The sequence below is a fragment of the Selaginella moellendorffii genome, unplaced genomic scaffold, assembly GCF_000143415.4.
Source record: "Selaginella moellendorffii unplaced genomic scaffold, v1.0 SELMOscaffold_6, whole genome shotgun sequence".
Lineage (NCBI taxonomy): Eukaryota > Viridiplantae > Streptophyta > Lycopodiopsida > Selaginellales > Selaginellaceae > Selaginella > Selaginella moellendorffii.
This window is the reverse complement of record NW_003314267.1, coordinates 846,588-859,967: the sequence shown is the minus strand read 5'-3', so window position 1 is coordinate 859,967 and position 13,380 is coordinate 846,588. Positions and strand designations below refer to the sequence as shown.

General features: G+C 44.5%; 3 protein-coding genes across 3 annotated transcripts; 1 reads left to right on the top strand and 2 right to left on the bottom strand.

Annotated features, from left to right (window-relative positions):
* Positions 1–7,136: 7,136 nt before the first annotated feature.
* On the bottom strand, positions 7,137–9,380 carry LOC9655398 (protein HESO1). Its single transcript, XM_024670553.1, has 9 exons — positions 8,894–9,380; positions 8,628–8,789; positions 8,385–8,563; positions 8,240–8,335; positions 8,139–8,184; positions 7,859–7,980; positions 7,702–7,803; positions 7,344–7,641; positions 7,137–7,285 (listed from the first exon to the last, which is right to left on the bottom strand). Coding segments are annotated over exons 1-9 (1,413 nt in total). The 5' UTR covers positions 9,300–9,380; the 3' UTR covers positions 7,137–7,283.
* A 47-nt stretch (positions 9,381–9,427) lies between these two features.
* Positions 9,428–10,748, top strand: LOC9634256 (clavaminate synthase-like protein At3g21360). The gene is made up of 3 exons (XM_024670556.1): positions 9,428–9,875; positions 10,019–10,245; positions 10,326–10,748. The coding sequence occupies exons 1-3, from the start codon at positions 9,516–9,518 to the stop codon at positions 10,675–10,677; spliced, it is 939 nt and encodes a 312-aa protein (XP_024526324.1). The 5' UTR covers positions 9,428–9,515; the 3' UTR covers positions 10,678–10,748.
* On the bottom strand, positions 10,428–13,130 carry LOC9655397 (DUF21 domain-containing protein At4g14240). Its single transcript, XM_002965435.2, has 14 exons — positions 12,726–13,130; positions 12,589–12,665; positions 12,442–12,525; positions 12,276–12,389; positions 12,143–12,226; positions 11,993–12,064; positions 11,870–11,937; positions 11,727–11,814; positions 11,594–11,667; positions 11,202–11,544; positions 11,096–11,142; positions 10,970–11,045; positions 10,738–10,911; positions 10,428–10,678 (listed from the first exon to the last, which is right to left on the bottom strand). The coding sequence occupies exons 1-13, from the start codon at positions 12,958–12,960 to the stop codon at positions 10,741–10,743; spliced, it is 1,533 nt and encodes a 510-aa protein (XP_002965481.2). The 5' UTR covers positions 12,961–13,130; the 3' UTR covers positions 10,428–10,678; positions 10,738–10,740.
* Between the last annotated feature and the right edge of the window lie 250 nt (positions 13,131–13,380).

Sequence of the window (13,380 nt, the reverse complement as noted above, 5' to 3'; positions counted from 1 at the left end):
GCTCCTTTCTCATTGGTGGATAGGATTCTCTACTACAATGGCAGAGTATATTTGCCACGGGTGGATGCATTAATTACTCAAGTTTTATTCCACTATCATGATCGTCCAGAGGCCAGTCATTTTGGGGGGAAGAAGATGTATGAGTTGATTAAGCGCAACTTTTATTGAAGGAATATGAAGGCTGATATCCTCAAGTATTGTAAATCATGTGAGCTTTGTCAACGGGTTAAGGAGCCAGGGGGATTTTTGCAACTTTTACCTATTCCTCAGAGCCATTGGTGTAGTATCTCTATGGACTTCATCACTTGTTTGCCACGAACACAGATGCAAAAGGAGCAAGTATGGGTTATAGTGGATTGGTTGACGAAGTATGTGCGGTTGTTGGCTCTTTGGAAGACTGTCACTGCCTCAGACTTGGCTACGGTTTACTTGGAGAAGGTTTTTCCTGATTTTGGTTTGCCGGAGGACATCATTAGTGATCGAGATTCAAAGTTCATAAGTGGATTTTGGAAAAGCTTTGCAAAGGCTATGCAAGTGACTTTGAAACTCTCAAGTGGAGATCATCCTCAGACGGATGGGCAAACTGAGCTTGTGAATCAGGTGGTGGAGGATATGCTACATTGTAGCATTGGTTAAAGGCAAGGACAGTGGGATTTATATCTTCCGTTGGTGCAATTTGCTTATAACAATAGCCAACATAGTGGAACCAAACTAAGTCCTTACCTTGCCATGTTTGGAAGGCATCCTCGAACAGTAGTGGAGTTGGGATTGCATTTGAGTAAGGACGTTCAAGATAAGCTTGATTCCGAGGCAACTGATTTGGCCATAGAACTTGATGAGATTCTGGTGGTGTGCAAATGGAATTTGCAAGCAACTTAGGATAGAGCGGAGAAGTTTGCCAATGAGCATCGCCAATTCTGGGAATATAAGGTGGGTGATCTCGTCTTTGTGCGAGTGATCTTTCCGTCAAGTGAGCGGTGGAACACCTTAGTGCCTTTACGGATAGGGAGGAGTGATAAACTTTTCTATCGATATGCTGGTCCATATGAAGTGTTGGAGCACATTGGTAAAGTGGCTTATAGGGTGCAGCTGCCAGCTGGGGTGAAAATTCATCCGGTATTTTATGTCAGCCAGTTGAAAGGTGTACTATCTCGGAGTGACGGGCCCAATGCCTCCTTGATGTATACGGCTGTGGAAGATGGACTAAGATCTTGAGCAGAGTTCCCCAAAAAGGGTGATCACCGGTACAACTTGTCCTTGGGACAAGGACTTTGTTGAGGGGGAAGAATTGTTAGGCGCCAACTTTGACTACATGGTCAACATCGGTCAAAGGGAGGCTTAAGGGTATATTAAGGCATGTTAGGGTAAGGGACTTAACCTACCCTAGGGCTCATAGTGGAGCGACGGCACAGTGGAGCTTTTGAGGTAGCTCGGGGGTGGTTGGGTGGTGAGGAACCTCAAGAGGTGGCTTAGCATAGTCTAGGGCGACTAGATCTCTGTCTTTTTGTGCCGGATCATAACAGAGGGGGGGGGGGCCTATAGGGGTTCCAAATGTATAGTAGGGATAGTGGGTAGGTCAAGCATGACTAACCAACCTGAGGTATAGTCTAACTCCTGCTTGCATGCTTGTCCTTGTTTTGTGTCCGGCTTGGGTCTAAGCCCAAGTTCCATACTATGCTAGTTGGTGGAGAACATATATCCTCGCGTTAGGCCACTTGTATGTTGAAATAGTGCAAGATCCTTTTAAATCCATTTTGTGTGCTGGTCCTAGCATTGGGATGCTAAATATTCTAGGACTGTTCCAAATCGCTCTATGCTCCTGTCTCTTTGCTCCTTAGGCTATATGCTCGGGAGTCATTTTGTGCTCCAGTGTGTAAGGAACTGACTCCCCGAGATGTCGTAGGCTAAAGGATCCCCGAAAGCATGACCAAAATGACAAAGAGTTCATCGGATGGGATTGAGTCGAAGATCAAGTCCAAGACCGACTCTGAGACCGAGTTCGAGATAGAGTCTGGGATCGAGCCCAAGGCCAAATTGGAGACCGAGTTCGAGACTGAGTTCAAGACAGAGTCCGAGATCCAAATCAAGTCCGAGACCGAGTCTGAGGTCAAGTCCGAAGTCGAGTTTGAGATCGGGTCTGAGATCGAGTCCGAGACCGAGTCCGAAGTCGGGTTCGAGATCGAGTCCGAAATCAAGTCCAAGACCGAGTCTGAATACTAATACGGGTCAAGGGGTGAAAGCCCAAAGCGTGCGTCTCCCAGGGGGGGGGGGTTCCAGGGGGTTCCAAAAGTATAGTAAGGATAGTGAGGTCCAGGAACCAATCTTGAAGGAACTCTCCAGTGGTGCTTCCAAACTGACTTGAGGTTGAGACTGGGGCCGAGGGGCCTTGGGTGGGAGTAAGCATGGGCTTGGGTGGTGCTGAAGGGGCCACCCAGGGAAGTGCTCAAGAGCAGCTCCCACTCCCAATAGGGAAACCGATTGTGGTGCTCCCAGCTCATGTGGAGTGGTGCCCCACTTGAGTACCTTGTGGCTCATTGGTCCTCGTCCTTCCTAGGGGCTTGGGCATTCCCTTCGGGATGGAAATGGGGGGGTAGAGGTACCTATACCCGGCCGTTAGGCCACGGTGTTTCGCCTTGGTGTCCCGAGAGAGGCTGGCTGAGAGATGTCTCAAGCTATCTAACTCATCTCCATTAATGTCAATTGCATTGCATGAGAAAGCATCTATTTTATAGATGGTCAACTCCACCGCCAACTTGGGAAAAGCCTCTGTGAGGTCAGGAGGAAAGTGTGGTGTGGAGACCACTTTATTTCGAGCTTTCTGGGCTTGGTGAGAAAGAGCTCTACCATGGTTGTTGAGGAAGGTGGCACTATGGGTTCCATCGCTAATTTCCATCTTGCCTTGCGCACTGTCAATGGTGCAATGGGCTATGACTTGCTATGAGCGGCCTTGGGAATGGCTGACGAACCTAAGGTATAGTTTAACTCCTGCTTGTGTGCTTGTCTTTGTTTTGCGTCTAACTTGGATTTAAGCCCAAGTTCCATACCATGCTAGTTGGTGGAGTACCTATATCCTTACATTAGGCTACCAGTATGCTAAAATAACACCAAATTCTGTTTGGCTCTGTTTTGCATGCTAGTCCTGGCATTGGGATGCTAAATGCTAGGACTGTTCCAAGCCACTCCGTGCTACTATTCCTTCACTCCTTGTGCTGTATGCTTAAGAGTCACTCCATGCTCTAGTTCTTTTGCTTCTTGGCTTCAAGTTTAGGAGTTTGGTGTAAGCAATCAAAGGGAACGATTTGAGAAACGATCCATAGGGTTTAAATATAGAGGGAAAAGGCTCATGAACAAAAATGCACTCCCTTTTTCCAATCAGTTAAAGGTCTTGTTAAACGTCATTAGGTTTGAATAGTATTGGGTTGGGTGACCTCCCAAGAAGTTCAAATTAAGGAGTTTACATTTGGTATCAAAAAGGTTTTGGGGAATCACATTATATGTTGATTGACATTTGGTAGGTCCAATTTGCTCCCAACTGGGCTCGACCTAAGGGGTAAGGTGTCAAAAAAGCAACACTCTCGGGAGAGCTGTGGCTATTAGTTTCTTATAAGCTCTTGAGTTTAGACTTCCTAGGAGGTCACTCAACCTAATACTATTCAAACACAAGGATGATTAACCCCAAATATTTCAAGACCCTTAACCGATTGGAAAAAGGGGTGCACTCTTATTCATAGGCCCTTTCCCTCTATATTTGAACCCTTATGGATCGTCTCTTAAGTCGTTCCCTTTGGTTGTTTATATTTCCTTTCACAAGGGTGTGAACTTATAAGGAAATATGGTGGATTCTAAGCAATTAAAGGGAATGACTTGAGAGATGATCCATGGGATTTAAATATAGAGGGAAAGGGCCTATAAACAAGAATGCACCCTTTTTATAACTAATTAAGCGTCCTTATGTTTGAATAGTATTAGGCTGGATTACCTCCGAAGAAGTCTAAATTAAGGAGTTTACATTTGTCTTAAATAAATTTGTCTAGAATACAACTAACTCAATCTTGCCATTTAGTTCATTTGAATGTCAATGTAATTACTAACTAGTAAATGCATAAATGCCAAATAACACCAAGCTACACTTTTATAATTCTCATGTTTAATTCAGTGTTGAGTTGAGTGTTTTCTATCTTTATCATACTAATTTTGATATTGAGTATGTACGTGAAGTTGAAAATCTTAATTTTATTTCTTTGGTGGAGTCTTTGATCAATTCTAGTATTAAATATTCCCCAATCTCAAAGGTTGAGTTGTTGAGGGGTTTATGTGTTCCTTTGAGAGTGTGGATTTTTCTATTGGTTTTTCTGCATCAAGTGTTAAATTATGTATTGAAGAAATTGAGTAGTGTCAATTCTCTTAATTATCTCATGTTAGCCAAAGTATTTTATTATAGTAAATCTTGTATTCTCCAGGTTTTGAACATGTTTCCTTCTTTTCTCCCCATTTCTACTTTATTTCTATTTTAACAATTGCTAAAAATTCTTCTTTTGATACTTTTTTATCCATTTTTCTTCCACAATGTCTAATCCTCCATTTTTCTCTCTTTCTCCTTTTTGCTCGAAAACTTCAAACTTTTTTTTTTAAGAAGGGGGTAAAGAGGATAGACAAGAGTATAGATCCAACAATGGAATGAGGATGAGTAAATACAATAGTGAAGTGAAAAAAAATGATATGGATTGTATAGAAAATCTGTATGGAATATCTAGCCTCGACATAATGAGACTGAATAAATATAATAGTGCTTTAAAACTTTTTTTCCTTCAAAAAGAGGATAAGGAGATTATAAAGGACAAATATAGTGAGTTCAACCTCCTATATATAGCATTAAACAAAGTCAAAAGTCATGAGTTTAAGTTAAGACAAGTCTTGAATGTTGACTAAAAGGAAGACATAAAACTAGCTTCTGCTTATAATCATAAGTTTGAGTTAATGGTGATCATTGATAAGTAGATTTAAAAATGGGATATATTATTTACTACAATGGTGTTTTATGGATTATAGTGGCTCTCAAAATGCTTTATTTTGATTCAAAGTTATGGCTTAGTGGTTGGTTTGAACATTTAGCTATTGCATATAGAGTTGCAACTAGTTCATTAGGGTTTTATAATCAATTAATGCTTATGCCATAGTTGTGGATTTTATTTCAGTTATGGCAGTTAGCAATTTTATTAGTGATTTTATAAGAGTTTTAGATTTTTGTGGTAGTATATGCCCAATATAACTTCCTAGATAAGGAGGTGTGTTCCTTCTACCTTATTATTATCACCTTTTATCTTCTAGAGGGGAGGATGGTGTAATGTTTATAAATACATATAAATATATATATCTATACTTTGGCTAGATAATACACTAATTATAGTATTATAGTATATGGATCATTTATTTGGGATTGAATCTGGTCCATCCATTCTTAAGCAGGGGTCTAAACCCCAATTAATATACCTATTCCTATATCCCGAGCACTCACAATATTAATGTTATGTTATTCTATATTAGTAAAAAGTTTGTTACATAATTTTTTCCTAGAGTAATGTTAAATTTAACAAATATTATTTAGAATTTTTTAATAAAACTTAGAAAATTGGCAAAATTAAATTCTTTAACTAAAACTACTTTTGTAATTAGAACTATTTCTTCATTTTTTTTGTTCTTTAAATATATATCTTATAATTTTAATTTACTTAAATTACTCTTTCATTGTATGTAAGATTAAATTTACCTCTAATAAATATATATGTATATTATATATATAAACAAAAATAAGTTTATTATTAATAAATAAATTTATAAATTTATATAATATGTTATCTGAATTGATATTTTAACTGAGAAAATTATAATATTATGTTTTAAATTTGTGTGTGCAATAAGGGTGTGCAATATAGCCCCTCCACACTTTTTTTTTGGCACTTTCGCTGTCAATTCTAAAGTGTAAATTGTATATAAGCAATAATAACTTTTATTTGGTGACATCCATTTACAATATAAAGCCCTTTTATATTTTAACCATCTTTCATAACTTTACAATAGAATTAAAACAATCTTTTACATCAACACAAATTAAAATATGATTAAGTATTAAAGTGCATGTTTTCTTTTTGTGCATATATATTAAACTCTAGTTGCTCCAAATATATCATTAGTTAAGTGTTATATGTTGAAAAAGAAACGTTATTTGGAACGTTATTTTAAATTTCTGAGATATTATAGCTTGATCCGACAAACCTTTATTTTGTTATGTTCCCTAGACGGATAAACCCTAAATCTCTGACGAGTGTTTCCTTTTTCTTTTTCTGTCGTATGGAGTCCTTGGAAGCAGGGTTGAGGGAGGCCATCGCCGCATATGAAGAGGGAGACAAGGAGGGGCCATTCCTCGTTGCCCAACAGGTACCATGGGCAGTTTATGATGCTTGGATGGATGGCTTGGAGTGCCACTGGAGATTGCAATACAAGGAAGGCGATGTGTGGATGCACGGGGACCCTTCCATCGTTCACGAGACCGTCTCGCAATGGTTCAACACTCACATCATCTCGCAGATTTGCACTCTTCCTGGCGTGGACGAGTGTTTAGACGTGATCACGCCCGCCGGAGCTTCGCGCCTTCCAACAGTGACGGGCGACAAGGAACCGGATCAGTGCTATTTCTCCAACTCGGACATGGCGAGAGCGAGGGCCGTGGTCGAAGTGGCGTACAGGAACGAGACGATCGAGACATTGCGAGAGGTGGTGGAGACGTGGGAGCAGTCTGGTTGCAAGGTGGTGATTGGTGTCAAAGTTACGAGCGACTGCCAATTCACGTTTCTCGCCAAGGAGGAAGGCAGCCGTGACATGAGGGAGATCATGTTTGGGCCGGAGTTTTGCAAGACCAGCGAAGGCTTTGTGATCAAGTTTCCCATGGCTCACTTCACTGGAGATGTCAAGGGTGACTACCATATCGAGTTTGATCTGTTTAAGCTGCAACAGTTTATCATCAAAATGATGGACCAAGAACTATCAGCAAGAATGGCTGGAGCGGTGTAATAGAATCTCTTTGATGCAGTGATACTAGATGAATGAAAGCTATTTTCTTTGCAAGTGACCAACAATCAAACATGAGATGGAAGAGATAAATTATAATGAAGAACTTCCAGAGCACTTTGTGCTCCGAGCAGTTCCCTGGAAACAATAATTTACCTTAACTTTAAAGCTCGCCTTTGACACTCGGACGAATTAATTTGATTGCGTTTCCTCAGTTTCTCTGTAAATCCATGGATGGTGAGCAAACAACTAGAAGCTAGTGAAGAGCAAATACTCACAGAACCGGCGGTTTGGAGGTCCCGATGCAGGCCTGTGAGGTCGGCCTTGGAGGAGGAGAGGCACTGCGAGGCTGGGACGAATGTCGCGCGGGTCTGGGAATCGTGGCTCAGGCCGTGGTGGTGGAGTGACCTTCGGCATACATCCATCGCCGACGATCATCTTCTTGAACGATTCCATATCCGTGATTGGCCTTCGGAACGCATCTACCGAGTTCTCCAAGCACTGGTAGATGCACTCGAAGTCCTTGGGTGTCACGGCTTTGGCAGCATTCCGTGACGGATCGTAAAAATCCTCCACCTGAAAAACATAAGCGAACGTCATCAGGAGCATGATCATGTTGCGGAAGGCGAAACTTACGCAAATGCAACCATTGTGAAAGCTTGGCCACTTTGAGATCCACTGTGCATGGTAAGTACTCGCACAGAGTCCTTCCTGCCAGAGTGCCTTGACAGCGGTGATCTACGCATTGGAAAACTGAGTGAGAACACACACAAATTAGAACTGAGTCCAACACCTTTACAAAGAAGGTCCTAAAGAGCTCGGAGATTCTGTCCATGTTGCGAGCACCAAAGCCCTGAAAAGCTTTGGCGCGGGCACTTATAAACCCGCTGCAATAGGAAGCATCAAGGTCCAGTCCTGCAAAAAGCAAGCCGAGTAATGAGAAAATACTAACGAATCTCATCAAACCAACAATATATGAGAGAAGAGAAAACGAGGACGGAGATCTGTGACGAGGACAAAACCTTGCTAAAGAGCACTCAACAATAATATAAAAGTTAAAGAGTGGCGAAAACCTCCAATAATCATAGACAATGGCGGGAGGACTGGAGGGGAGCATGTCTGCAAAGTAAGCATGTCAAAAAGCACTCCAAAACAACTCCCTAGACAACCTGACCTGAAGGTGAAATATGGCCAAAAGTGTGATGACATACGAGCTCAAGGTACCAGCGCTAGCATCGTTGATCTCGTGAGATTTGGCCCATTTTTTCAGCTGGAATGGAACATCTCAGAAAACGACTGACATTCAACACTTATGGTACCAGTAGACAGAGTGGACGAAAGCGCTTGTCGATTGAAGATAGAGCGGCTAGTACCAACGATTTTGATGCACCATCTTTGTTGTCTACAGAGAGATCACACTGTATTCCAGTTTTACGGTCCACGAACTTCACCACAGGAACAGTAGCGTTGTAAATGGGCTGTATTTGATCATACCGTGCTGCCAGCCAACAAGAAAACGAGTAAGAATGAATGAAAGACTTTAATCTTAGCTTTACGCTTACCATGCATTGCTTGCAAACTGGTCGTGACCCTTTTCAGAAAGTAGAGTTTTTCTTCTCGGGAAAGAGGGTTCATACGATTCACGTAAAGCGATAGATCGAGATCGCTGTCGCAAGTGAATGTGTTGGTTACATATGATCCAAAAGGAGCAACGACTGACGAGCCTGGGGAGAGAAAAAAGAAAAGAAAAAAGATCATCTTCTAACGAAAAGAGAGAGAAGAGAACAGCTGGAGAGAAAAATCACGCATTTTTATGAGAGACACTCACCAGATAAAGTCTGCTTGACAAAGCTGTCGAACGAGGCGACAATAGCTGCTCGGGCGTCGCGATCTTCTTGGGAGGGCTCCAGGTCGCCAAGAACCTCTTCAATCGCCCGGGAGAAGCGAATTTCCTTCTGCGCTGTCCATGAAAAGCTCGCGTTCGCGAGTTCCTCAACATCTTGCGCCTTCTTCCGAATCTCTGGAAAGAGGGAAACATCACAACAAAGAAATCCCGGAAAAGGGCCTAGATTTCGCACCTCCCGACGAGAAGAAGCCATTCCCAGGCCAGTGCCCGCCCGACGAGCCCAGCATTCCCTAAAAGCAAGAATCCGATCAGGCAGCAAGAACGCCCCAGCTTCAGAGCTCCGGCGCCGCGCGTGCGAGATTTCCCCGTCTTGGCGCCAAAGGATCATCGCGCCCTCGCCATCGCGCCCCGATCGATCGATGCGCCTCGCGAGGAAATGTGATGTTCCCGCGAATAAGCGCAATAAACCCCACAGGTCGGCGGTTCAAACCAGACCAATAGCTAGCTGACGTGGAAAGCCACCTGTGACTATTTGCTTGTGGCTGACGTGTCAGTATTATAATCACACATTATTGACTAAGATAGTAGGACTTAGAGCTTAGCTATGGCGGATCTATTGGCGGCCGTGGCGGAGTTCGTGACTGATCCACCTCACTCCAATCCTCCATTTCCACAGGTTTTAGTTCCCGGCAGCGATCATCCCTCGCTGGAAGCCCTGGCAGCGGCGATCCGGAAGAACAAGCCCGGTCTGGAATCCCTTCTCGACAGCAGCGGCGCGATCCTCTTCCGGGGCTTCCCAGTGAAGAATGCCGAGGATTTCGCGACGGTGGTGGAGGCGTTTGGATACAAGAGCATGGGATACGAGGCGGGCGCGGCGGCTAGGACGTATATCGTCGGCCCTGTCTTCACTGCCAACGAGCTGCCGCTGGAAATTCGCATTGGATTCCACAACGAGATGGCCTATGTGAGTTGTATCCCTCCCTCCTCACGGATCTTCGCGATTTCTTCGCATTTTCTTCACGATTTCCTCCCGATCGCGAAGATTTCCCGCTTCTCTTCATGAATCGCCCAGGCAACTCACGATCTTTGTGTTGTTTCTCTCCACAGCTGCCGGATTATCCCGACGTGGTGATGTTCTTCTGCGAGATCGCTCCACCGGAGGGAGGCGAGACGGGGATCGTACAAGGCCGTACCGTGTACGACGGCATGGCCCGCGAGTACCCCGAGTTCGTACGGAACCTCGAGGAGAAAGGCCTCGTCTACTACAACTTTCTCGCCGAGGACGAGTGGAAGGAGAAGTTTGGCACGGATGATCGATCCCAGGCGGAGCTCAAGTAAGTAGCGATCTCTTTTTTTGCTTCTCTTGCTCTCGATCTTCGAGCACCAAAGTTTCTTATCCGGGACTTCCCTGCAGAGCTTCAAAGTTGTCAAAGAAACTACAATGGTTAGACGACGGACGAGTGAAAGTCTACCACGGACCCCGCCCGGCGATCAAGCAGCTCAAGGAAAACTCAAAGACGTGGTTCAACAACATTGGCTCTTCCGATCCCACCATTCCAAACCTCCGGCATTTGGAATATGGCGATGGAACACCGCTTCCACCAGACGCTCTTAAAGCCTCGCTTGCATTTATGAACGACCACCAAGTACCTCACAAGTGGAAGCCAGGAGATGTCATGGTTGTGAACAATCACGCCGTGCTCCATTCGAGGCATCCATCCAAGCCTCCTCGTCGACTGCTTGTATCCATGCTCAAGACTTCCTAAGCTGCAAAAAAGTCCAGATTGTATGAGAATAAAACTCTGGGCGACAAAAAAAAAGCCGACTTTTTATGCCACCACGACGCCACCATTTCCAAGAAGAGGCTCTGTCAAGCCTTCCGACGTGGGCTTATGCGTCGCCTTCTCAGCGTTTTGCTTGCAATCTGCCTCTAGGACAAAACGATTCGGGCTACCCCCGGACACTTGGCTGTTTATGTTGGACTTCGCACCAGTAGGCCCCTGCAAGCGAATGCAAACAAAGTAAAACCAGCCACAAGAAACAGCAGAAGAAGCTTACCAAAACACGATACGACGACCCCACTCGACGGACACTAGTGGCGACTTTCGAGACGGATCCAGCAGCAACACGAATTCTGGCACGAAAAACGAGATTTAAGACATGAGGCCGCAAGAAGATGCTTACCTCCTGTGAACATCTACGTATTCGTCAGTTTCATCGACTATCTCCTCCTGGAAACCAGATACAAGAAATCTGTTAAGGCGAAGGTATTCACAGCTAGGCTTCTTACCTGGAGCAGCTCTTCAATCACGTCTTCCAAAGTGATAATACCTATAACTTCTCCGTCTTCTAAATCATCTCCGGGATCATCTTCATCACGTGAATCTGGAGGCTTTGGTTGAGTTGCATCTACATCAATCGTCGTTTCATTCTTCTCCAAGGCTGCCTTTCCATTTTCATCGTCATGCTGCTTGGGACCGTCCGACCAGCGTTCCTCGTGGTTCACATTATGTGTGTGATGTGCAGTGTGCCTTGGCTTCCTTTTCATCTTCGCTTTCACCACAGCTGCCATGTGGCTGTTTCCCTTCTGGAACTCGTTCAGGATATCGTACAAAGGCATGTCCGCAGGTACTCTGAGCAGAAACCCCCAATTGTACCTTATACAAAAGTAAAACTAAGTACCTTGGTATCTTTCGTATGGACACAGCACTGACAGGCGTTTCGGCTTCAGGCCGAACTGTCAATAGGCTTTTCACCTAAACGAAAGCGGAAAAACATCGATGTGATATGAACAAAAATATATCAAGTCGATTACCAGCAACAGTCCGATGATGTTACGAGGGCTTCCAGCAAAAACTGGCACACGACTATGACCCCGAGCAAGTATCCGTCCCATTGCTTCCCTGGAGAGGACAGATATATTATCAGCTTCATGACAAGACAATTGCAATAAAATACCAATCAAGTTTGGAGTTAACTTCAAGAGAGAATGTAGACTCAACAGGTGTCATCGCTTCTTCTGCAGTCTAGACGAAGCCGATCGGCATATTAGCAAGTGTTAACATCGAGAAAAGCTCAAACCTTTTCAGTTAAGTCCAAAGCTCCGCTGATTATAGTCGCTTCATCGTGAGTGAGCTCACCGCCTCTGCCTGCCTAGCTTTTGCATAGAAATGTTAACATCCTGACATCAGTTGCTAAGCCAAGGCAACAAAATCGCGTGAAATGCCTTACATCCATCGCATGAATGGAGACAAGGGCCTTCAATTGTGGGCGACGAAACAAGGAGTCGTGAGGTCCGAGTACAGCATCCAGCAACTGCATGATCAATGTTAACGGATAAGAAAAAGAGCCTCGTCGTGCATACCTTCCCAACGGGATAAGAAATTGGATAACAGACCACCATCAATACTTTGACAAGCCAGACGAGATTCGCACCGATAGCGAGCCCATATCGAGCACAAATGGCTTGAGGAAGAACCTGGAGTTCACACGTTGGGAATCGCAACCAAAGAATACGGTGAAACACAAACCTCTCCAAACGCAAGCACAAATGTAACGGACAATATGACTGCTGTGACAGGATCGAACATCTTGTCCAGGAAAATCGGCAGAGCCTGCAAGAAATTGGCATCAAAATCATTCACCATCAAAGAAAAAAACCATTTTTTCTCACTCACCTCCATGGCAGCTGAATTGCAGAGAAGTAAAGTCACCAGGAGCTGGTGCTGCTTTTGAACCACTGGAAAGATTGCCGCTGGAAAAAGAGATGTTATACGAAGCAAAAGTGGAAGTAAAGTGGAAGTAGGAAACTCACCCGCTTGACGCTTCTCCTTGGGAGTACCACTTCTTTGTAGAACTTCCAGGTCCACCACGCCTAAGCTCATGAGTCCCAGCGTGAGACCAGACATGAGCCCAGCAAACACAACCAGGAAGGTCGAGATCCCGGCATAGATATACCACAATCCCGTCCCAAAGGGCACATCCTCGGCACGTAATCTCGTCGATGTAGCCAAAACCATCACGGAAAGAATCCTCATCAGCCTCGTCATCTCAATCGATCGATCCGCGAAAACCCTTCTTGCTCGCTCGCAGCGCTACAGCATCAACACGTACCGGCGTGGCGCGCTGCCAGTCCGCCGCATTTGGATGGACGGATCGGCGATGCCCTAGGCGCTTGCATCGCTCGGGGAAATCCAAGCTCCTGGGAAGGCTCTAGCACAAATCTTGCAAGGAGTAATAAAAGCCCTCGTCCACAACAAGGGAGGAGAGAATATGTCCCGGCCGTCGATTCCCGCCACGTTCTCTCCATGTGGCGGAATTTCAACCGTCTCAGCTAAACACGATTAACAACATAATTATCAATAAACAGTATTTTCATTTTCTTTCAAACGTTGTCCGAGGGAGCGATCAACTGTTGACAGACGCGCGTTTGACCATGGACTTGACCCAATCCAACGGCGGAAGAGGTC

What these genes read in the sequence shown, in the direction of transcription:
- LOC9634256 (XM_024670556.1), top strand. Translation starts at nt 9,516, where the DNA reads ATGGCGGATCTATTGGCGGCCGTGGCGGAGTTCGTGACTGATCCACCT. An exon ending in TCCACAACGAGATGGCCTAT is followed by an intron (nt 9,876 to 10,018) that starts GTGAGTTGTATC and finishes TTCTCTCCACAG; the next exon opens with CTGCCGGATTATCCCGACGT. An exon ending in CGATCCCAGGCGGAGCTCAA is followed by an intron (nt 10,246 to 10,325) that starts GTAAGTAGCGAT and finishes ACTTCCCTGCAG; the next exon opens with AGCTTCAAAGTTGTCAAAGA.
- LOC9655398 (XM_024670553.1), bottom strand. Translation starts at nt 9,299, where the DNA reads ATGATCCTTTGGCGCCAAGACGGGGAAATCTCGCACGCGCGGCGCCGG. An exon ending in TGTCAAGCAGACTTTATCTG is followed by an intron (nt 8,790 to 8,893) that starts GTGAGTGTCTCT and finishes TTCTCTCCCCAG; the next exon opens with GCTCGTCAGTCGTTGCTCCT. An exon ending in ATTGTCTATGATTATTGGAG is followed by an intron (nt 7,981 to 8,138) that starts GTTTTCGCCACT and finishes TGCTTTTTGCAG; the next exon opens with GACTGGACCTTGATGCTTCC.
- LOC9655397 (XM_002965435.2), bottom strand. Translation starts at nt 12,960, where the DNA reads ATGACGAGGCTGATGAGGATTCTTTCCGTGATGGTTTTGGCTACATCG. An exon ending in ACATCATCGGACTGTTGCTG is followed by an intron (nt 11,668 to 11,726) that starts GTAATCGACTTG and finishes GCTTTCGTTTAG; the next exon opens with GTGAAAAGCCTATTGACAGT. An exon ending in TACGTAGATGTTCACAGGAG is followed by an intron (nt 11,046 to 11,095) that starts GTAAGCATCTTC and finishes TTTTCGTGCCAG; the next exon opens with AATTCGTGTTGCTGCTGGAT.